Source organism: Cucurbita maxima, unplaced genomic scaffold (genome assembly GCF_002738345.1).
Source record: "Cucurbita maxima cultivar Rimu unplaced genomic scaffold, Cmax_1.0 Cma_Scf00018, whole genome shotgun sequence".
Classification (NCBI taxonomy): Eukaryota; Viridiplantae; Streptophyta; class Magnoliopsida; order Cucurbitales; family Cucurbitaceae; genus Cucurbita; species Cucurbita maxima.
In genome coordinates, this window is record NW_019272034.1 from 3010705 (window position 1) to 3033570 (window position 22866).

Consider the following 22866-nt stretch of genomic DNA (forward strand, 5'->3'; position numbering starts at 1 on the left):
AAAAAAAAAAAAAAAAAAAAAAAAAAAAAAAAAAAAAAAAAAAAAAAAAAAAAAAAAAAAAAAAAAAAAAAAAAAAAAAATCAAAATCAACACAATCATTTCTCACATAATCACAAACCACAATTACCAGAATGATTGGATCCTTAACGCCGAAGGGCTTCGGGCTTCTCCCTCTCTCTAAACTGAAGTCGACTGCATGAGAGAGAATCAAACCAACGTGACGCTACCAGTGACGACGAACTGGAGAACAAGGAACCATGGAAGGGAATTGATTATAGGTTAAATAAGGAGCGATTCAACCGCATGATCCGACTGCATCCGGTACTACCGCTAGCAAATCAAAACCGATAAAATAATTGCCACGTGTTAAAATCTGGTGGCTATACGAGCAATGCGTTATGAAGGTGTACGGTAAGAAAAAGTGGGATCCACATGGAATTAGTTTTATAGCTTATTAAAATAACAGAAGCCCGCGAAGCTTCCTACCAAACTTGGGATTTGGAAAAGGTAATTTGCTAATATGCCCTCGTATTTCTTTTGAATTTCAATCGAGGGCTTCACTGATTCGTTGAGAACTTGAGATGCTTACATCATCATCCACTTTGGGGTTTCATTTTAATTTATTATGAATTATGTTGCCTTTTCCAATTTTTTTTTTATTACTCATAATTATATTTCTCTTTTTTTTTCTTTTTTACTCTCTTAAAAATTATTTTCGAGTTTTTATTTTGATTATTAAGAATGAAAAATTAATGTTACCATTAATTATAGAAAATTTTCACTTTTGAACCAAACTTAACTTGTTCCATTCTACCTAGAGTCTATCTCTTGTGATCTCTTTCGGTCTTTCTATCAGTCTATTCAAGGGAACAAAGCATTATTTATTTTTTATTCTTCATGAGGGTGTGAAAATCTCTTCCTAACCGTTAAAAACCGTGAGGCTGATGGCGAAATATACTGGCCTAAAGCATAGATTATCTCCTTCGAGAGAGAGGAAGGAAATATTCTTTACAAGGATGTGGAAACTTCTCTCTAACACATACGTTTTAAAATCGTGAGACTGACGACGATACATAATAGCCTAAAGCAGATAATATCCATTAGTTGTGGGCTTGTGCTATTACAAATGGTATCAGAGCCACACTAGTTGGTTTATCAACAAGAACATTGAGCCCCAAATGGTGGATTGTGAGATCTCACGTAGTTAGAGATCTCAAATGGTGGCTTGTGATACGTAATGGACTAAAGCAGACAATATCTGGTAAAACTTGGATTATACAACTAAGAAAAAAATTGTGTATTCCAAAATGGAATCTGATAAGTGAGATTTCGAGTAAGTGTTTACATAATCCTCTTCTGTCTGAAGAAATGATTCATCGAAATAATGAGTCACCATTGATATCAACACATTTGAGATCGCCAAATGTTTGGGAGTTCCGCTATTCAATCCTTTTCCTTCTTCTTGTTGCAGTATATCTCGTTCAAACACATACTCTCTTTGCAGTATAACTAGTTCGAAAATGTCAAATCTTTGAAACCCATTATCGAAACAATTTGTATTTGTGTGGAAACATCCTTACTAACCAATGTAATAATCATTACCTAAGTTACCTAATATAGAACATAGTATATTATGGTATGAAAATAAATAAGAACCAAATTGATTATGATATGAGATATAAGTCAAATAGCCTAACATTTGCATTAATGGTGCCTTGGTATGCCTTGTATTTGTCCTTTTCCACTTTTTTTAATTTTGCCTTTTTATTTTTCCTTTTTTCTTATTCATTATGAAAGCTTTAAATTACTTTTTAAGTCTTAATTCACTTTTTGACTTTCTTTTTTCTTTCTTCATTAATGGATAATTATTTAATTAAACTTTTAATGTTATTGTTTTTTAAAATTATGATGCAATGTACCATGTCCTCGTGTGCAAGATTCCAAGTTTGGATTCTGTACACGATGGTTTAGAATTCATCTATATCTTTTCTGACATGACTATGTTATCTACTCGTTTTGATTATACCCATAGACTCGCTATTTGCTTATTGGCTTCATATAATTCAAAAAATACTAGTTTTTTAGAAGCCTCTGGTTCATATCTCTCATCAAAAAGTACTATTTGATAATGTCTATCTAGCAAACTCCCCGCTAACCCGAGTGAGCACTCAAATATCTGTCCTACATTCATTCGTGAGGGGACTCCTAATGGATTGAAAACCATATCAACAGGTCTTCCATTTTGCAAATAAGGCATATCTTCTCTAGGCAAAATTTTTGAGACAATACCTTTATTTCCATGTCTTCCCGCTACCTTATCGCCTACTTTGATTTCACGTTTCTGTGAAATATATACACAAATCATTTCTGGATTATAACTCGAACCCTCTTTTTTCTGGATCCATCTCACATCAATAACTCGACCCCTACCGCCTATAGGTAGTTTTAGACAGGTTTCTTTTGAAGTAGATACCTAAATGCCAAGTATGACTCGTAATAATCTATCTTCGGGGGCATACAATGATTCTTTCGCCCTCTGAGGCGTTAATTTACCTACTAAAATATCGCCCGTCTCCACCCTGTAAACCCATATGGGTTTTTTTTTAACATGTTCTGTCATTATGATGAAATGAAGAATGAATTTCGATAGATAATATATTCCATAGTTTGAACATGTTAAAAAAAAAAAACTTTTAATCATCACATATCAAAAATTTCTTTTTTTTTAAGAGACGCTTTAACCTTTATTCTATTCAGATAGCTATTGAACTTGACCAATTGGACAACCTTTTCAATATTCACAACGATTATAATTTACATATTCATTATCATTGATCGATCATTTTTCTCTGAAAATATTGTTTTGATGTACGAAAAGAACTTGATTAAAGTTTTGGAGACAATGCTTTAGAGTTACTATTTAGGGGTAATACTCGATCCAATTTTCTAAATTTTACGCTCGATTGAACTGATTATCAATGAAAAGACAAAACTGGTGGTTCAATTTTAGCTCTTTGAATTAAGCGATTATATATAGTTCGATTTTCTTTAAATTCAAACTAATATGTCTAAGAAAACATACGAAATGAATGGATGGATTGGATTTGAAAAGGATTGAGAATGGGTAAGCTCTAGTTTTTGTGATGGAAGCGAGTTGAAAGGTAAAGATAGAGATAGCAATGGGCAAGGGGTGTAGGGTGTATGTAGGCTCTATCTAGTGTGGATACCATAGCAGGGATCCAGCTGGCTTGGCCACCCTTTTGAGTTGTCTCTCTTTTGTGCCTAATTTACAAGAAAACAACTCCTACAATATCGATGTTCATGAGATTCATAGGTTCTTCGTTCTCGACTTCATCCTCAATTTACTTCTCTTTTCGATTTAGGAGTATTCAAAAAATCAAATAATTTGAAAAACTCGATCAATCAACCCAATTTGTTCAATTGTGTTGTGTGTTAGGTTATGAACTTATTTAGGTTCATTCAACTAATAAATTTGAATTCTCCATTGGGTCGAGGAAAAATATTTCTCCTTCTACTATAAATCTTGAATGGGACCTTTATTCTGACCATTCTTTGACCCTTGGCCTTTTGGAAGGGATGTTTTATGGTCCCTTTTAGGTACTCTTGTTTTCACCGTTGCCATCTTTTCGAGCAAGGTATCTTTTTTTCATCGTCATTGCTTGCTTTGGTTCATCGTTGTAAGTTCATATCGATCCTGTTTCTACTACTTTTGTAAAGGTTATCACTACATAGTATTAAAAAAATCATGAAATTATAAGTTTAAAATAAATAAAATGCAATTCCAAAACAAACTAAAAACTAGCCATACCCCATTGCCCGACCCATATGTTTTTCTTGTAAAAAAAATAAATATTAAAAGATTGAGTATTTACTAAGTAATCTCTCGATGAGTTTAGACATGCATGTACACGTAGTAAAAATAATACAACATGCATTGTTAGGTTGAGTGGATAGATAACCAATGATTTGAGTTGTACCGTCGTTAGACCCAAATGCTATAGACAGTGTGTTAGTACAGTAAGGTAACCCAATATCATTTATTTGTGGTACCATAGTCAATGAAGCCGAAATCCACATCCATTATAACTACTCATTAAATTAAATAGCTAATGACCACAATCAACATGTCATTTAAACACATGTATAAAATTCCGATCATTTTGATCTCATTGAGCTTCCAGCTCTCGTATGCTACTGGGATATGTTAGTGCACTAACACACATAGTTTGATAGACGCCTTCCATATGTACTTCAAATGATTTAGCGTAATTTGGCAACTACAATAAGAAGCCATTGATAAATAGTATTGACAACCAAATAGAGATAATCCAAAAAATAATAATAATAATAATAAAAGAAAACTCATCAATCCATCTTCCTTTGTTGTTGTCAATTAAATAGAATTTAAATCTCTTTAATTAAATCCCATTTCCCCATTTTCATTTTGCATTACAAAAATCTCTAAAACCCTATCACCGTCGCCGGAATCTCTTCGCCGACGATGGCCTCCGTCTGCATATCAGAATGCGTCGACAACGTCTGCGTCGTCCCGGGCGGCCGGCCGACCCACGTGAACCTGAAGCGGTGTCCGGAGGAGGAGAACGACTCTGCAGAGAAGGAACGCCGCCGCCCACGGCCGAGAGGGGCTCGTCGACAAATGTATCTGAGGAGCTACACCTTTTCTAGAGAGGACGCCGTCGCCCCTGTGGGTACAACTCAGCATTGCCTTGGGAAGCTCAGGTCATTTCGGAAGCCGGAGGAGATCCGCCAAGGTCTGAGGAAGAGAAGGAGCCGCTGTTTCGCCGTTGCTAGGGCCGCCGCCAAGCAGGGTTCTTCTGGTGGTGCGTTGCTGTCCATGTTTCGACGGTTGTTGGTCTGTTGTGTTGCTAAAGTTGACGGTGGCGGCCGTAAGCAATGGTGATTTGTGGAATCAAATGTTTTGGTTACATTTTTGTTTTCTTAGTTTTTCTCGACAGCTGTTTGGTTGTATGAAAAATTAATAAACATGGTTACAATAATATCATTTTATTACAAGTATTTATGTCAATCTAACGTATTTTAAAATACTACTTTTTTTAATATAGGTATTAATTCTTTGCCAAGTATAAAAATTTGAACAAGTAAACAAAAATAAATATTTGAATAAATAAAATAAAAGAAGACATTTTAATTAAATATTTAAATTAATTAAAATTACCATTGGAGTTCACGTCCATTACAATATGTAAACGTAATTCAGAACTCCATCGTGTAATCCATCATTAATCTCCTGTTTAAAGCGGCCCCATAATTAGTAGAATCTTTGCAATAATTAAATTTTCATAAGCTTCACTTTTAAATGCATTAGCTTCTAAAACAGAGTATAATGTCATCAGTGTATTCACATGAAAATCTACCTTTTCCCAATATGAAAAAAGTAGCTACCGAATTATGAAACTATGTATATCATTACCTATTACTCTTATCAAAGTAACAGAATGGCCTTGTTTAAAAGAGCTATGGCGTTTATTCAGAGTTTTTACCAAATAGGCGAGCGAGTGATCAACCACATCGTGATGGCCAATTCCAATCATTTCTCGAGTTGATATGCGTAAATTGTTTCGGCCTAAATTTATGTCAAGAGAATTAACTGTTCGATGATATGTTGCTACCCAAGCTGCTCACCTGCACATTGTTTTGAAGTTTTTAAGTAGCTTGATTCCATTTCAAAGAGTGCTAGGCTAGAGAACTTACTGAAAATTGCATACATGACCTGCAAGACTCGGGTCGTATGATATCGTTATGCAGAGAAAACCAAGCATTTTAAGTGCTGGGTTTCGGCTCTCCAGAAGCTCCCTTCTGGACAAGGCCTTTAAGAGCTGGAATTTGACTCTCCAGATATTCCCTTTTGGTCAATATTCTGTCGGATGAACAGTCGTCTTCCTGAAAAATTGCACGTACAGAAACATTTGTTAGTGCTTGCTTTTGCAAATGAGTTCTATCCAAGGTCAAAAGAAACGTAAATGGCTTCCTGTTTTAAGAGTAAGAAAAAATATCAACTGAAAATGAAGATAATCGGATCTTAATATTATGTTTGCAAAATTATTCACCTAATTGCATATTTTAATGACATAAGATCACGCCTACAAAGCTATGGCTAGAAAAGAAATACAAAATCAAACTTACATATTATTCAATGCATATTTGATGACCATTTTGAATTTCTATGTTCACAACCAACTTGTGTTTGGGGTTTTTGCAGCATTTTAAAATTATAGTTTCTGTAACACTCAATTTTTTTACAACAAAATTAGAAATAAAAAATATGTTACAATTTGTGGGGAAAATAAAATAGTTTCTTTTGACACGTATGGTTCGACTTCACCAAATTTTTTGGTCTAAAGACTTCATTCTTCCTAGTTCACGATGAAATTTTTTTGTTCTCTTTGCGCAAGTCTAGACATCGTAAATTAAAATGCTAAATCAGTAATGAGAGAAGGAAAATTTCACTTACATCACCGGCAGCAGCTGAAATAAGAGACAGAAGAGTCACTGTTGCAGTTTGGTAATCTGATAAGATCTTCCATGCTGAATCATCCAGTTTATCCTGAAATTTTGCACATAACTTCAGAGAGTTGCAGACCTCAGTAGACCCCGCATGCAATTAATGATTTTATTAACAAATTAACCTGGCCTATCAAAAAGGGGAATGCAGGTTTCACGAGTCCAACAGCGCATGTATGAACTGAACTTAAAGTCATATTTTTACAAAACAAATACTTTGAATGATGGTAAAAGGAAACAGCAGCAGCTTGGCAGCCTTGATAATAAGATGAATTTTGTTCATTCTCTCCTCACCAAAGGTTCTGGAATTTGCAGCGGGAGATGCAGTGCATCATTAAGCAATCACTAATAATCATCCTCTCCTGATTAATTTTCATGCGTAATTCACCTTCACCTTCGTAACAAATTATTTTGTCCATTATAGACCGAGCATTATTAATATAAGGTAAGGGAGAAGTGATATTCTGAGGATTCTGTTCATGCTGACTTAAAAACCCATTTCCAGTCACCATGTTGAAACTAATAATAGCTAATAATAGAATTTGAATTAGTTACGGAAGAGAAGAAGGAGGTGAATTCAAATTCATCCCCAAAATCATCCACAAAAATCTCCACAAAAATCTCAACCAATTCCGGGAATCCCCTATAAAAGGACCTCCCTCCCCATCACTCAAATCACTCCTCCTCTCAATCTCAATTCAGTTTTCTGTTGTCACCAACAACTGGTATCAGAGCGATCTTGCAGCAGCAAAAATGGCAGCAGAAAAACAAGTTGAGAACTACGTTCAGCCCGCCATCCCGAGGTTCGATGGTCACTATGATCATTGGGCGATGTTGATAGAAAATTTTCTCAGATCAAAGGAGTTCTTTGATATGGTGGAAACAGGTTATGAAGAGCCAAATGAAGGCGAGGTACTCTCAGCTGATCGACAGCAACTGTTGGCAGCATCGAAGTTGAAGGACCTGAAGGTCAAGAACTACTTATTTTAGTCCATTGATAGGACTATCTTGGAAACAATGCTTCAGAAGAAGACATCCAAGGAAATTTGGGACTCTATGAGGAGGAAGTATCAAGGCTCAACGAGAGTAAAACGTGCTCAACTACAGGCAGTTAGGAGAGACTTTGAAATTCTCCAAATGCAAAAGGGAGAAACGGTGAATGATTATATTGGCAAGGTTATAAGTCTTGCAAGTAAAATGAGGATGCATGGTGGTTCAATCACAGATGTTGCGGTCGTAGAAAAGATTTTGCGATCACTAACACCAAGGTTCGATTACATTGTATGTTCTATCGAAGAAGCAAACAATGTCGAGGAAATGCAAATAGATGAACTCCAAAGCTCCCTATTAGTACATGAGCAGAGACTCAATCGTACAAGTGCAATAAAGGAGATGACAACCTTAAAGATATCCACACCAAGTGAAACTTCAAGCTCTAGAGGTAGAGGGCAAAGAAGAGGCAGAGGTCGTGAGAGAGGCAGTCGAGAAAGAAGTGGAGATGTTGGCAGGTCAGCAGACCTAGTCAGAAACGATTATGACAACAAAGGGCAAGAGGCAACAACAAAGGCAAGAGGCACTTTGACAAGTCTAAGGTGGAATGTTACAGATGTAGACGCCTTGGACATTACAAAAATGAATGCTATACCAGGCTCCAAAAGGAGAAAAGAAATCAATCCAATTTTGTGGAGAGAAGAGAAGAAGAAACATTATTAATGTCATTCCATGCTATGAAGGTGGCAGATCAAGGTGTATGGGTCGTAGACTCTGGATGCAGCAATCATATGACAGGTTGTAAGGAATTCTTCTCAACTTTAGATGAAAATTTTCATACTACGGTCTCTCTTGGCAACAATTCATCTCTCCAAGTGATGGGGAAAGGAACCGTAGATATCAAGACTAGAAATGGCTTTGTAGAGTCTATTTCTAATGTATTCTACATTTCTGATCTTAAGGCCAACTTACTTAGTATCGGTCAGTTACAAGAAAAGGGGTATGTGATCACATTCCAAAATGATGAATGTGAAATTTATGACTCCAAAAGAGGATCGATTGCTAAGATGAAGATGACCACCAACCGTCTATATCCGTTGACGTTAAATATCGTTGCCAAAAGTTTGATGGTGAAGAAAGAAGATACCACTTGACTTTGGCATTTTAGGTACGGTCATCTACACTTCAAAGGATTAAAGACGTTGTCCTCAAAGAAGATGGTAACTGGGTTGCCAGATATTACTCCACCAACGGAAATTTGCGAGAGCTGTGTAGTAGCAAAACATGAAAGAAACTCTTTTCCATCTGGAAAATCAAGAAGAGCTCAAGCAATTTTGGAGTTGATTCATTCAGACATATGTGGTCCCATCTCTCCTGCATCAAATGGTAACAAGAAATATTTCATGACCCTCATCAATGATTTTAGTCGAAAAACATGGACTTATTTCTTGCACGCCAAATCAGAAGCCTTTGACTGCTTCAAAAAATTTTGTGCTACTATGAAAACCAAAACTGGAAGAAGAGTCAAGGTTTTAAGAACTGACAGAGGTGGAGAATTCTGCTCGAAAGAGTTTATTCAATTTTGTGAAGAGAAGGGCATACGGAGGCAATTAACAACAGCATATATACCACAACAAAATGGTGTGGCCGAAAGGAAAAACAGGACCATTCTGAACATGGTTCGAAGTTTACTAAATAAAGGAGAAGTCCCGAAGGAATTCTGGCCAGAAGCTGTTGTGTGGTCCGTTCACATTCTCAATCGGAGCCCTACCTTTTCTGTTAGAGATATGACTCCACAAGAAGCATGGAGCGGAAGAAAACCTGCAGTAGACCACTTTAGAATCTTTGGGTGCATAGCATATGCACACGTTCCTGATGAGAAAAGGAAGAAACTTGAGGACAAGAGTTCGAAGTGTGTGTTCCTTGGAGTAAGCGAGACCTCTAAGGCATACAAGCTCTACGATCCTTTGACAAAGAAGGTGGTGGTGAGTCGTGATGTAGTCTTTGACGAAAATAAGACTTGGACATGGGAAGAAAAGATCACTGTGAATCAGCAGATTCCTGTAGATCTTGAAGAAGAACAAACTGAAGCTCCTATTCAGCCTCACTATGAGCATGGAGAGAGCTCATCACAAGCTCAACAAGAAGAACCAGTAGAAGAAGATCATGATCAAAATCAAAGACATCCAAGAACAAGAAAAAGACCAAACTGGACGATTGATTATGAGATGGATTATGAATCAAGTGATAGTGGTTATTTTGCATTCTTTATGGATAGTGATCCAATTGTGTATGAAGAAGTAGTAAAAGAGAAGAAATGGAAGGAAGCTATGGACAGTGAAATCAAATCCATAGAGAAGAACAAGACTTGGGAGCTCACTGATCTTCCTAGAGGGCAAAAAACAATCAGAGTAAAATGGGTTTTCAAAACCAAGTTGAATGAAAACGGTGAGGTGGATAAGTACAAGGCGCGACTTGTTGCAAAAGGATACAAGCAAAAGTATGGAATTGATTATAAGGAGGTATTTGCACCAGTGGCACGTCAAGACACTATCAGGCTCATAATTTCTATTGCAGCACAAAAATCTTGGCCTATTTATCAACTTGATGTGAAATCAGCCTTCTTACATGGAGAGCTTCAAGAGGAAGTATATGTGGAGCAACCAGAGGGTTTTGTTCAAAAAGGCAAAGAGGAACAAGTATACAAGTTGAAGAAAGCTTTGTACAGTTTGAAGCAAGCTCCGAGGGCATGGTACAGTCGCATTGATTCTCATTTTGAAAAGATGGGATTCACTAAATGCCCGTATGAACATACGTTGTATGTGAAAACTGAAAAGGGAGATCTTGGCTTGATTATTTGCTTATACGTTGATGATTTAATATTTACTGGCAATAATGAAGAAATGTTTGAATTTTTTAAGAAGAGCATGATGAAGGAATTTGAAATGAGAGATCTTGGCTTGATGAGATATTTTCTTGGAGTAGAAGTTACTCAAACTCCCGCAGGTAACTTTATCTGTCAGAAGAAGTATGCTCGAGAATTACTTGAAAGATTTAAATTGGATGAGCGCACATTTGGAACTCCATCAGAATTGAGTTTAAAGTTGCACAAGGACATTGACGGGCGAGAGGTTGATAATAGGTACTTCAAACAAATTGTGGGAAATTTGATGTACCTAACTTCAACAAGACCAGACATCATGTATGCGGTTAGTATGATAAGTCGTTACATGGAGCATCCAACGGAAAAACATCTCAATGCAGCAAGAAGGATACTTCGTTATGTGAGAGGAACCTCTGATTTGGGGGTATTCTACAAAAAAGGAGATGATCCGAAGATAGTTGGCTATACAGATAGCGACTATGCAGGTGATATAGACGATCGTAAAAGTACTTCAGAAAGTATTTTCTTGATGAGTTCAGGAGCTATTTGCTGGTCTTCAAAGAAGCAACCTATTGTAACACTCTCAACGACAGAAGCAGAATTTGTGGCAGCAGCAGCATGCTCGTGCCAAACAATTTGGTTAAGAAAAATGCTTGAAATTCTTAATCAGAAGCAACCAAGTACAACGGTTATATATTGTGATAATATGTCAACTATTAAGTTGTCTAAAAATCCTGTGTTGCATGGAAGGAGCAAGCACATCGATGTTCGATTTCATTTCTTGCGTGATTTGTGTAAAGAAGGCATTATTTAACTCAACTTTTGCCGAAGTGATGAACAAATCGCAGACCTATTGACAAAGCCCTTGAAACAACCATTGTTTGCTCAGAAGAAAGATGGGGATATGCAGAATCCAAGATGTATATCAAGAAGATGAAATGAAGTCCTAAACTGATTTCCGCAGAATTCAGTTTAAGGGAGGGTGTTGAAACTAATAATAGCTAATAATAGAATTTGAATTAGTTACGGAAGAGGAGGAGGTGAATTCAAATTCATCCCCAAAATCATCCACAAAAATCTCAACCAATTCCGGGAATCCCCTATAAAAGGACCTCCCTCCCCATCACTCAAATCACTCCTCCTCTCAATCTCAATTCAGTTTTCTGTTGTCACCAACACACCATAAGTCAAATTGCCCCATTGTTAAAGTTCCAGATGAAAATCAACCATCAAGAATTGATATTCTGTTACCGGATAAATTCTCCTCACTAATCTAGGCAAGTGGTTAGCAATTTAAATAGGTGACCCCGTATGTTCCAGGAGTCCGTCAGAATGCTTAATTTTTCATTGTTGGTCTATTCCTATTTTTCACGAGGTTGGGGAGATAGTTCTAAAGGAGTTAGCTAGCTTACTTTTTTTACTTGAGGTTTGGGGAGGTCATTTAAATTGCTGGTGCTTTTGTTTGGATGCTCATCAAAATTTGATAGGGGAGCTTCAGTTTCTTCTAGCCTGGTTGAATCTGTCCATTCCCCAATGCATTTGTTTAAGGTATCTTTTTGGATTATGCCGGAAATTTGAAGTTCTTTGGGAGTTTCCCTTTTGGTTGACTCATTCCTGCATTTCCTTAGAATTTTTTATAAGAAGTTGAAGATGGTGAAGACTTTAACTCAGTTTGGATAGCTTTGTGGTTGGTTAGTTGTCTATAGCTCAGTTCATTTCTTGGTTTGTTTGATTTGTTTCCGCAAGATTACCATTCTTATCATGGTGTTCTGTTCTCCAGGCCTTTGCTCTTCTATGTTATGTCTTACTTCGGATGCCTTGTTATCACTGTTTTATGTATTCCCACCCTCTTGGGAGCTAGATCTTTTGAGCATTAGTCTATTAATGAAAAGTTTTGTTTGTTGTTAAAAAAAAGTTTAAGGTAAGCTTGACCTTCAACAAATTCATGCTGATAAGAATTCTCTCAAATTCAGTCGAATTTATTTGAAGGGAGCATCTATCCATGATTCCTTGAAAGTTACATGCTAGCTAACATTCAGTAGAGGAAGGAAATAAATAAGGAAAAAACCTATAGAGGAAGGAAATAAATAAGGAAAGTTTTGTTTGTTGTTAAAAAAAAGTTTAAGGTAAGCTTGACCTTCAACAAATTCATGCTGATAAGAATTCTCTCAAATTCAGTCGAATTTATTTGAAGGGAGCATCTATCCATGATTCCTTGAAAGTTACATGCTAGCTAACATTCAGTAGAGGAAGGAAATAAATAAGGAAAAAACCTATAGAAGGTAGGTTTCCAAAATACATCCTAATCTAGTTAAGAGGCAAAAACAATTATGGTTTTCAAAACAACACAAATTCAAAAGCTTGTTCTAGCCACCTTTCAGCACCTTATGGTTGATATTTCTTTAAACCAAACCTACAAACTTGCAGCAGCTAATTTGAAAATATTAAGTACCTAAACACAAACCAATGCTAGCAGAATGATTAAAGAAAAGATTTTAACCCTTAAAGGTCCAACTACTTGTTGTCATTTTGTCCTATCTTTTATATTATAGTGTGTTACGTTACCAAAGGGAAAGACCTCAGATCTGCCTCTCAAAAGTGTAATTCCAGGAGTTAAATCAAACTTATTCTCCATTTTAAGCATAAAAACTTCATTTTCTTAGCCCCAACTCTAGAGTCTGCAAATGATAGTTCCTGCAGCAAAGACCAATGACATCCATAGCCAGTATAGTAATATTTCCGTCTCGCTCTCTTCTAAACCAGACTCTAAATAGCTTACCTAATGAACATATGAGCACTATAATGATTAGAAACTTCATTTTCTCCACAATTAATCTCGTAAGGCTATTACACTAATCAGGAGATAAGATTTAATTATCATCTTTCTTTCATCAAGTTTTATAAAAACATACCTTCAACCGAGAAATAGCAAAAGAGATTGCCCTTCCAGGAGCTTGAAGAGCTTTATGATGAATCTATCATAAGAAATCCAGATCAACAAGCCAAAAAGCAAAGAACATTATGAGTGGGTACAATAAAATTAATTCAATTAATAGTTAAGCTTCACTAACCTGTATGTAGAGAAGGGAAACAACTTTCGGTAGAAGAGCAATTGGATCCATTTCAGCAGAAACTTGAGAGGTCAAGTCCTGGCAATTAATAAACAAAAAAGAAAAAAAAAATAGTGAGTGGTTCTTTAAAACCAAGGACCTTCAATTTTCAATTTAATGCACCGCAGCATGCATAAGCATATACATAATGGCTATAAAATATTAAAACTAGAAAAGGATGAAGAACTATAAGTTGGAGGTGTTTCATATTTTCAACCTGCCGTGGACGTCGGCAAGTTTTTGTATATAGTATCTTTGACCTTCATCTAGGCAGCAACAATGCAACCTAAGCAAGAAATCTAATGTAGCAAAAATCAATACAAGAAAGCCTACTTGACCCAAGGCCTCGGGGACAAGTCATTTTTCCTTTTCATTCATTTTGCTCTCATGTTTCTTTTTCACATTGCCTCCTCCGGAAGAGGCATTGTTTCTGAACCACCCACCCACCCCGCATCAGAGGGATTTCAACTCATCAAGCTCCTATCAAAGGTAGAAAGCTCCTGTGTTAGAAGCAACTTCTTTTTGCTATTCTTCAAAATAATGTTCAGCACAAAAAAAATCTGTGGTTCCAGATAGGTGCCATCGAACATGGGCATCTTCACTTTTTTTAAAGCACCAACCAACAACCTCTCCCTCTTACCACAGCGTTCTTTTTCGGGTATGTTTCCAGAAGTTTCCCCCAACTCCAACTTTTGATCATGACTTTGTATCCTTCACGATCTAATGGTACAATTCTTTTTTATGGGCAGTTCATGAAGCGACAACAATGTTTGTGTCATGTTTTCCCTGTGCCCTTCAATGGTTTGTTCCAATCTATGTAAATGTTGAAGACTTTCACTCATCTCTCCAATTTCCTCAAATCTCTCATCCACCTTTCCCATAATTTCTTTTATCTTCCTTGTTCCCAGTTCAAACTGTTAGAAATCTCTTATCAATTCACTAAATTCACAAAGAAAATTTAACACATAACATCCAAGAGGGTCATCGATCTCTTTGCATAACATCAAGAAACCCCACAGTCTTTACAAGAATAAAGCATATAAACAAAAGCAACCTAACTATCCCTAATTCAAAATACCCAACAAAGAAACTAACTAAAAGTAACATTTTTAAATGTTCGAAACAACCACAAGTCCCTTTTTTCCCTTCCTTGAATAAACCTTTTGGATTGGAGGTCTAACATATATCCTCACAAATCTTATGTTTAGGGACACTTTTGAAGACTTAAAAGCAAAGTTGGATTTAATTAACATACATAACCCAATTTCAGGGGACTAAAACCCCACCCAAGAAGATCCCTTGGCCCAAGGTTTCTCAAATTGTTTTCCTCCTTTCTCAAATCTCTTCCTTTCATTTCCTAGTAAATTTTTTCTGTTAGATTTATTTCCTTTCTTGTACAACAATCTTTCCGTAAGTCAAGGTTGCAACATTGTATGTTTGTGAATTGAAGAAGCTAACATTCCATCGGAAAAAACATCTAATGATAATTTCTTAACGAGGCAACATAGATTATAAACATAAAGTTCTCAAAAATCCCTCACTCTAAGTCAAGTTTGCCTGACAAAAGCTTTCAGAACTAGGTTTCCACAAGGAATAGAAATAATTCATTACTAGCTTGATGAAGAATGTTGGACAATAGCCCATTTTAATAACTTATTATGAATATTGTACAGTTGTCTTGCTTACCTAAGCTGTTTAGAAGATTCTTTTTATTATTGTTATTAGATATAGATTTATCTTTCCATAATTATCGACTTCTGTCCTAAACTAAAATTTGAAGTCCCAGTTACTTAAGAACCACTGTTGCATTTAGATTATGAATCAAATCATATTTTAGGAAAAAACATGAGTAAATGACAACCTCGCTCCGTAAATGCAAGTCTGTAAGTTTCAAACTTCAGAATTCATAAAATCAGAATTTCTTACCTTGCGATAGGAATGCAAAAGAGTCCTCTCCAATTTCTTGTCAAGTTTTTTCACGATCATTCCACTAAACCAAATGCAGATTCACATGTTCAGCGCAGTGCAATAGTGAGTAACGTTCTTAGGGACATAATTACTAAATAAATAGGACGGCTACCTCTCTTCAGCTAAATCCTCCAGTGCATTTATGAAGGTGTCCATCAGCTGTTACATAGAACACTAAAACTCTGGGTCATAACATTCACAGACATTATCCTTCCAAATTATTATTAGACAATTAGTACTTCAATTCTAGAATACACTAGGTCCTTTCAGAGATATGTTGCATTGAACAGCTAAGCTTTATCTATAATTACGACTACAATAACTGGAATCAATATCATGCTGAAAAGTCAAAAGAATGACAATTAAAAACCAAACAATGTAGCAACTTTAAGTACAAATAAAAAAAGCTTTCAGGAATAAACTTGAAAAAAAAAAAACACATTGATTGAAAATATGAACGAATAATAGAAATATGGTGGTAAAATTTATTTACTCATAAAATATAAATTGAACTCAGGTTAAACCGAATATTCAGTGTACGCACTGAATGAAGTTTCCATAAAATAAAGTATAAAGAAATGAACACCATGAATCCAATTGAAAATAAAGATTAAAATTGATTTAAATTCTTAAAAAAGAAAAAAGAAATAAAATGAAAACTTGTAACTCAATGTTCTCTAAACAAACAAAAAAAAAAACAAGTGAAAAAAGTGAATTTGATATTACACAACAATAGAAAAATGTAATGTTCAATTTGAAAGTTTGGAGATCTTGGTGGGCTATTGTGGTGTCAAATCTGTAAACAGAAAACAAGATAAGATGGACAAAAAAAAAAAAAAAAGACAGACCAGCACCTTGATAATCAATCTAGGATTACTTAAATTCATATAGGAATTAGGACTTCAATTTCATAAGCCTTGACAAAAAAAAAAGGTCATATACTAGAAAACTCCTTAAATTGAATTTAAACTATTGCTTTTTTTGTTTTTTTTTTTTTTTTTTAATGAGAAACTATACTTTCATTGAAAAAAAAAAATAAAGAAAACAAATATTGTAACTAAAATAGTCGATTAAGAAAGAAATAGGAGTACTGGAAAGTTAACGTGATTTTCTTAATAAAGAAACCAAATTTCATAAATGGAAGTACAAAAGAACAAAAAAACGCAGACCCTAAACATTTAGGGCTGTTCAGGATTGAAAAGGCAATTCCAATTGATAGAGATAGCAGCACACACAGACACACACATATATAATTCAATAATATATAGGGGTGAGATTCAAACCTTTGACTTTTTTTGTCAAAAATATGCATTAATCAATTGTCCGGATTAGCAATGCAACATGTTCTATTATTCATTGATGGATTATTTTCTGCATCAAATAGTTGTAGAAACAACCCTAACTAATATCTTTAGTTGCATACTAACTCTACCTAGCAGAAATATGAAATATAGTCTGTCGAACAGTTTTCCCAAGTAAGAAGGAAATTGAAAAACATTATCATTATCAATAACAGTATCCTTTAAGGGAAAAAATATGATTACATGCACAAAGCACTATCCTCTTAACAATCGATGACTTACCTTCCCTTCCAAAGCTTCAGCTACAGTAACAGCCTTAATTGACAGAGATCCAGGAAAGCTCTTAGCCTAAAATGCAAAGATACACAACTACAACTGTGAGCATATCACTTTTTGGAAACAAGGCCAAGTTTTTTAGAGGTTTCAAAAGAAAGAAAAACCATGATAATTCATCCTTTTTTTAACAGTTATATCATGTAAAGCTTTTTTTCCATACAATTGTAGTTCTTTCTCCAGTACTAAGTGAGACTGGTTCGGAGTTCTGCAATTCGGCAACTTCAATTCCATTCTTCAACTTGTTGTGCAAATCCTACATTATAAATTCATAGTACAAATAAAACATTATCCCATCATTCACTCTGGATTCAATTTGTACTATAAAAAGAAAAATATATAACTTCACCAAGTTATGAAAAAGCATATCCACAATTGGTGCAGCTGTTGTTCTTAGCAAATGCCGGTGCAAAATGACCTGTAAAGCATTACCAAATATCTCTTTTGTGGTTATACCCAATTCACATGTACTTCTCTTCAAAAATTGTTTACCAAACGTTTTACTTACAGATATTGACTGGTCATCTTCAAATAAATCTAAAGCTTTTCCATATAGCTGCAAATTTAAGAAAGACTGCACAGGAAAACGCAAGCTTAGCATACAGTTTCTTCTGGGTAGGTTTTCAATAATATATCATAAGCTTCTTAAACTTATTACCCACTAGAAACAGAATGAATGCAATGTTCAAATCACCACCAACATAGAGCAATATAACTGTATTTACCTCATCAAGTTTCTGTTGGGTATTGTCAAGTAAGCGTTTCATTTTCTCTGCATTTTCTGAAAATAATGCCTTCTTCCTCTCTCTCCATGAATTGTTCAGCATAGGTCTAAGATGATTTACCAGAGGTTGGAGGATTATTGCAGGATCATCTATGCCTATTATAATTTAGTATGTCAGAACAAGAACTACAATGTACGCACATTATTATAAAATATTGAATTCCACTCAAAACAAGTTTACAACCATGTTCCTCAAGATCAGGTATCAGTGTCTTGATCTTCTCGATAACCCATTCTTCAGTAGGGTAATAAATATCGTTCTCTTTGGTTTTAACTGACTCCTTTTTACCCCCTGCTTTAGTCTCTGCCACTTGCACAGAGGATGAAGCCTTAGCTTTCCTCTGGTTTTTCTTGGATTTAGTTGAAGGTTCCTGATCATCCAGAGCACTTTCAGCAGCTGTAGATTGAGTATTTCCAGTTGATTTACCCTTCTTTTTCTTTGACTTTTTCTCCATAATCTCTCCAGTTCTACAGCTATTATTTCCCATTTCAATTGACTCAGAAAACATGCTTGGATCAGTTTGAAATTTACTACTGCTTAGTGAATCTCCAGAAAAGGTGCCTATAGAAGATCCTGGGACATTTATGGCCTCCATCTCTTTCTCCATGCGAGCATACAGATCCTGGTTTATACAAATGGAAGATTGTTTGATAAACCAATTTAAAGAGTGAAATTTGGTTCAAGAGTTCTTTCAATGTTCCGCATGAGTTTTATGTTACTTCTCACAAATCATTATCCATTGTCTACTTGGAAATTTGATCACTTATTTCGAATTATCCATGGCTACAAATTCAAACTTCTAATATTGTACAAGAGAGAGATAAGAGGCAAAGGAGAGAATATAGGTCAAATCAAAGTCTGATGACAAGATCTACAATGCAACGCACAAGACATGCAAAATGGTCAATAAAGTCCATTCAACTATCAACCTCACAAGTTAGCATGTAAAAACCACAACCTTGCTCCCCTCCCACTCCAAACTCTCCAAGCACCTTACCAGCATGGAATCTAGCCATCCTGACAAGACTTGTTGACTGATTGTATGCTAGTACACAACTAGCATCTAGTAATGAACTACAACTCAAATTCAAAGAAAATGGAAGGAATCCGTAGGTTCTTTTTATGAAACTGAATGACAACAAAATTATATAATAAAAAGCCATACCTTGATAAAAATATTGCTGAATATAAATGAATCACCAAATATGAGAGCATCATTAGACTGCAAAGCAAGATGAACAAGGCAGTCTTAAAATTCCCCGTGTCATTAAATGAGCAATAACACAACTTTGCAACTATACTCACCTTTAAAGAAACCCGAACAGATGGGCATGATAACAAAACTTTAGATGCATCTTGGGCCTCAAATGATGAAGGAAGTACAAGAAGAGAATTGGTCCTGCACCATTAGAAAATAAATATAGGGAAAGCATTGCAAACATTATTCTGAGTATTGATATAAGAACATGCGCACAATTCTTTATGAATGAGTTGTGAATAAAGGAAAGTCTATCGTAAAACATTCCTACCAAGTTCCGGTCACCTTTCGGTATTTAAAGATCTAAGCAATATTTTAAAATGAAATAAGTTCCAATTCTTTATGAACAACGTATACAGAAGGCGAGCTAACTATATTACAACAAGATAATCCTTACCAGCTACCACGCTCAAGGATATCCTCAACAGTAGAATCCAACATTTCAACTATTGAAGGGTGAATGAATGTAGTACTTAAAGGTATGCCATCAGGATATCTGGACTAGAATCAAGCAAGATCTCTATCACAAGTTTATGATGTAAGCACAGAAATTCCATTATTTTAAAGCACAAAATCAAGATAAAAGAAATAAAATACCTGCAAGAACTGAATGGGGTTGGGAACTCCAAGTTTCCGCAGAAACTCATAGCTAATAATGGAATTCTGTATTAAAATAAAGAAATAACATAAATGAGAACATAGTATTACTGAGGCAAAATATTTCCAGAAGCACTTCAAGGCCCCAACTTCTCCAGTTACAGCCACAATTACTTCTTGCAAAAGTGTGACCAATGGTTCTGGACGAAAATGAGATGCTGTACTTTTTTCTATTTTTGGATAAAAATGAAAAACTCACGTTACATACAACTTCCTTTCTTTTTTTCTTTTCATTTTGCGTCTGTAAGTGTGTGCGGAGGTGGAGAGAGAAAAATAAAGCAGAGAGCATGAGAAGAAAAAAAATGAAAGCAAAAATTAATAAGAACTCAACTAATATATAAAATAGTATTTGTATCATGCATTACAGCACCTGTATTTTAAAGATTAGGATACTGGACGATGATAATATAATGTACATATCTTAGTAGGATTTATGTATACTAGTGATAAATAATATAAGGCACTTGACTGACTATAAAATGTGTATAATCTCTACACATGCGTATTTAACTTAAGAATAACAAACATTTTATCAATATCATAAAATTACAAAAAAGGAAAGGAAAGATGAAGGCATCTTCCCACTCCAATGCTAAAAGAAGTTATAAAATGGTTATCATATAGAAGAGTAATTAAAGAAATTCATATAGAAGCATGGATGAAAATCAAATCTTTTACAGGCGCTTCAGAGTATCATGAAGAAAGCCAATGATTACTTTTAAATGATTTTGATAAACGAACTTAATTCTATAAATGAGAAAGAAATCTATGTTCGTAATTCCACAACATAAACACAGAAGAATGATAAGAGTTCCATACCTGTGAAAAGAAAGAGTCTACACATTCTTTTTGAGCAATGGAAAATATCTGCATTATGGTTTCACATTAAACCAAAAAACTACATTAGCTTTTAGAAGATAAATGAAGAACTAAGAAAATCTATAACTGCTGCCATATCTATTCTCTTATAAACCCAAATTTTTTCCTTTTCCTCTCCTTTGCCAACACTCTGAGAACCCTCTCTTTGTTTTTTTTGTTTTTTTTTTTCCCCTATTTTAATTACAAATAACTACTATGATCAGTGGAAAATCAGTGCTTTACTCAAAATGTGAAAATAATCTGAACTGCAAATAAGCATTTGACAAGAAGAAAAAGATCTGCAAATAAGCACAAATTGAAAGTTAAAGGTCGCATACATTTGGTGTCCAATGAACACCTGCACGAAGTGATCCAAGAATCTCATTTTCCTTCACAAGTCCATTAAAAAGAGACTGGAAAAATGAAGCATCAACGGCTATACCACTAGCTCCATTAATTCCTTGCAAGAGTTGCTGTAAAGAGATCCATATTACAGTTAAATTTGTAGGAACAGTAATAGCTCTGGTAGCACCGCGAACCATGGCAGAAACCCGTGCAACATATGCTGGGGTATACAGCTGACCACCTTCAAGCCTACCTTTTACCTAAATCAACAAAATCACAGTGAAATACTTTCCTCCTTACACTAAATTTGGCTGATCATGATAGTCGAGAAGAAATTACCAGCGTCCCAAGCCGTTGATCCAACATGGATGCAAGCAATTCTGAACCAACTTGTAACTCTGCAGCAATTTCAGCCAAAGCAATTTGACTAGATTCCTGAAGCCGCTCATTTATTTCTTCTGCCACAGAATCCCAATAAGATTGAGATATTATTTCCCCCTGAATCAACATAAGTCGTGAATCATCAGATATGATCTGTTCGGCTTGCTTCTCGACATAGTATAGATCCACACCAATAGTATCCGCAAGATCTATCAAAGAAATGCGTCCTAACTTCTCAATCTCAGCCAATATTTCACGCCTTAGGTGCTCCTGTTGTATTAAAAGGCATTAGAACAACAGAAGCTGCAGCTCATAATGCACTGGTATTGAGCTAAAAGAAATTAAAAAATAACATCCCAAGTCCATACTGCCATATATCCTACATTTCAAGAACTGGGCTTCTTGCAGGGCGGGGGAAAAAGCAAACCAAACAGCTTAAAATCGTACCGTTTGAAGAAGTTAACAAAGTTTCAATTATATTCATCAGTTCAACAGAATCATATATATATCGGGAATTAAATTGTATGTCTTCGGCGATTAACAAGTAAATGATTGAAGAAATTATCTGCGATTAGAGAAATACACAATCGTACAGGAGTGATATATTCTTTGCCAGTGACGGTGTGAAGGAGCTCAAAATCAAGGATACGAAGCTCTTGAAGCTTCTGGACCAATTCAACGACGTTTCTTTCCGATAATCGAATGCTTGATTTCGCCTGTTGCGCAAATTCGAACTGTCTCTGAAGTTCCAGCAATTCATCGTCCATGTTGGCTTTGGGATTTACAGAGCGCAGCAGAAATCGAGCCAAGCACACAGACAAATGGAGCTCCACAAGGGAATTGAAATTGAATTTTGGGATACTTTTTAAGTATATTCAATATTTTTAATTAATTAATTAATTAATTAAAACACTTTTTTTTTATAAGTTTAAATATTACACTTTTAGAAAAATAAAATAAATATTACTCTGGTCTTCGATACATTATTTTATAATAATATATTAATCAAAATGGTTAATTGACTAATTAGACCATTATACTTTTAAGAAGCAGTAAAAGAATTTAGTACATTTATAGATGGGTTTCATGAAACATCTTTTCCTTTAAACCATTATACTTTTTCTATTTTCATCTCAGTTCCATCTATTTTCATCTTAGTTCATTTTTCTCCTCTCAAATTTTTCAAACTTTTTATGTGAAGTGACTGAGAAACTAATCGGCTCAGTTCATAGCACCTCTTGAACTCTAACTTTAATTCACGGGGACATAGCTACTCATGGTCATATGAAAACATCCACATGTCAATGGGTGTTTCTACTTAGACCCCGAAGATAGGTTGGTCTTTTTAGATTAGGTCGAATTTAAGACAATGGATGGATTCTTATCCCTTACTCGATCAAAACTATCCCCCTGGATTGTCATCACGTACTTC

The 22866-nt window shown here is 35.2% G+C and overlaps 3 protein-coding genes and 1 long non-coding RNA gene across 5 annotated transcripts in view; 1 reads left to right on the top strand and 3 right to left on the bottom strand.

The window, feature by feature from the left end:
* Positions 1-272, bottom strand: part of LOC111492712 (calcium-transporting ATPase 1, endoplasmic reticulum-type-like) — a 6088-nt gene extending 5816 nt beyond the window's left edge. The window contains exon 1 of the mRNA XM_023142128.1: positions 128-272. The gene's annotated coding sequence lies outside the window, so the exon portion shown is untranslated. The remainder of the gene's footprint in view (positions 1-127) is intronic.
* A 4179-nt stretch (positions 273-4451) lies between these two features.
* LOC111492773 lies at positions 4452-4992 on the top strand. Its single transcript, XM_023142214.1, has one exon. The coding sequence runs from the start codon at positions 4523-4525 to the stop codon at positions 4940-4942; it is 420 nt and encodes a 139-aa protein (XP_022997982.1). The 5' UTR covers positions 4452-4522; the 3' UTR covers positions 4943-4992.
* Positions 4993-5498: 506 nt separating this feature from the next.
* On the bottom strand, positions 5499-22294 carry LOC111492772 (E3 UFM1-protein ligase 1 homolog). 2 transcript variants are annotated; one of them, XM_023142213.1, is made up of 21 exons: positions 22028-22294; positions 21393-21704; positions 21047-21313; positions 20670-20717; positions 19791-19856; positions 19591-19694; positions 19241-19334; positions 19101-19157; positions 18119-18557; positions 17876-18030; positions 17659-17724; positions 17500-17568; positions 17314-17406; positions 17100-17165; positions 15629-15675; positions 15475-15538; positions 13510-13587; positions 13351-13413; positions 6515-6607; positions 5774-5943; positions 5499-5685 (listed from the first exon to the last, which is right to left on the bottom strand). In XM_023142213.1, exons 1-20 carry the CDS (start codon positions 22199-22201, stop codon positions 5824-5826), a joined length of 2475 nt encoding a protein of 824 aa, XP_022997981.1. In that variant the 5' UTR covers positions 22202-22294; the 3' UTR covers positions 5499-5685; positions 5774-5823. The 2 variants fall into 2 exon arrangements, with proteins under 2 accessions (XP_022997981.1, XP_022997980.1); XM_023142212.1 differs by having other exon boundaries at positions 5755-5943; positions 22028-22293.
* LOC111492774 lies at positions 11851-13344 on the bottom strand. Its single transcript, XR_002719928.1, has 2 exons — positions 12712-13344; positions 11851-12506 (listed from the first exon to the last, which is right to left on the bottom strand). It is a non-coding gene; the product is annotated as an uncharacterized LOC111492774 (long non-coding RNA).
* Positions 22295-22866: the final 572 nt, after the last annotated feature.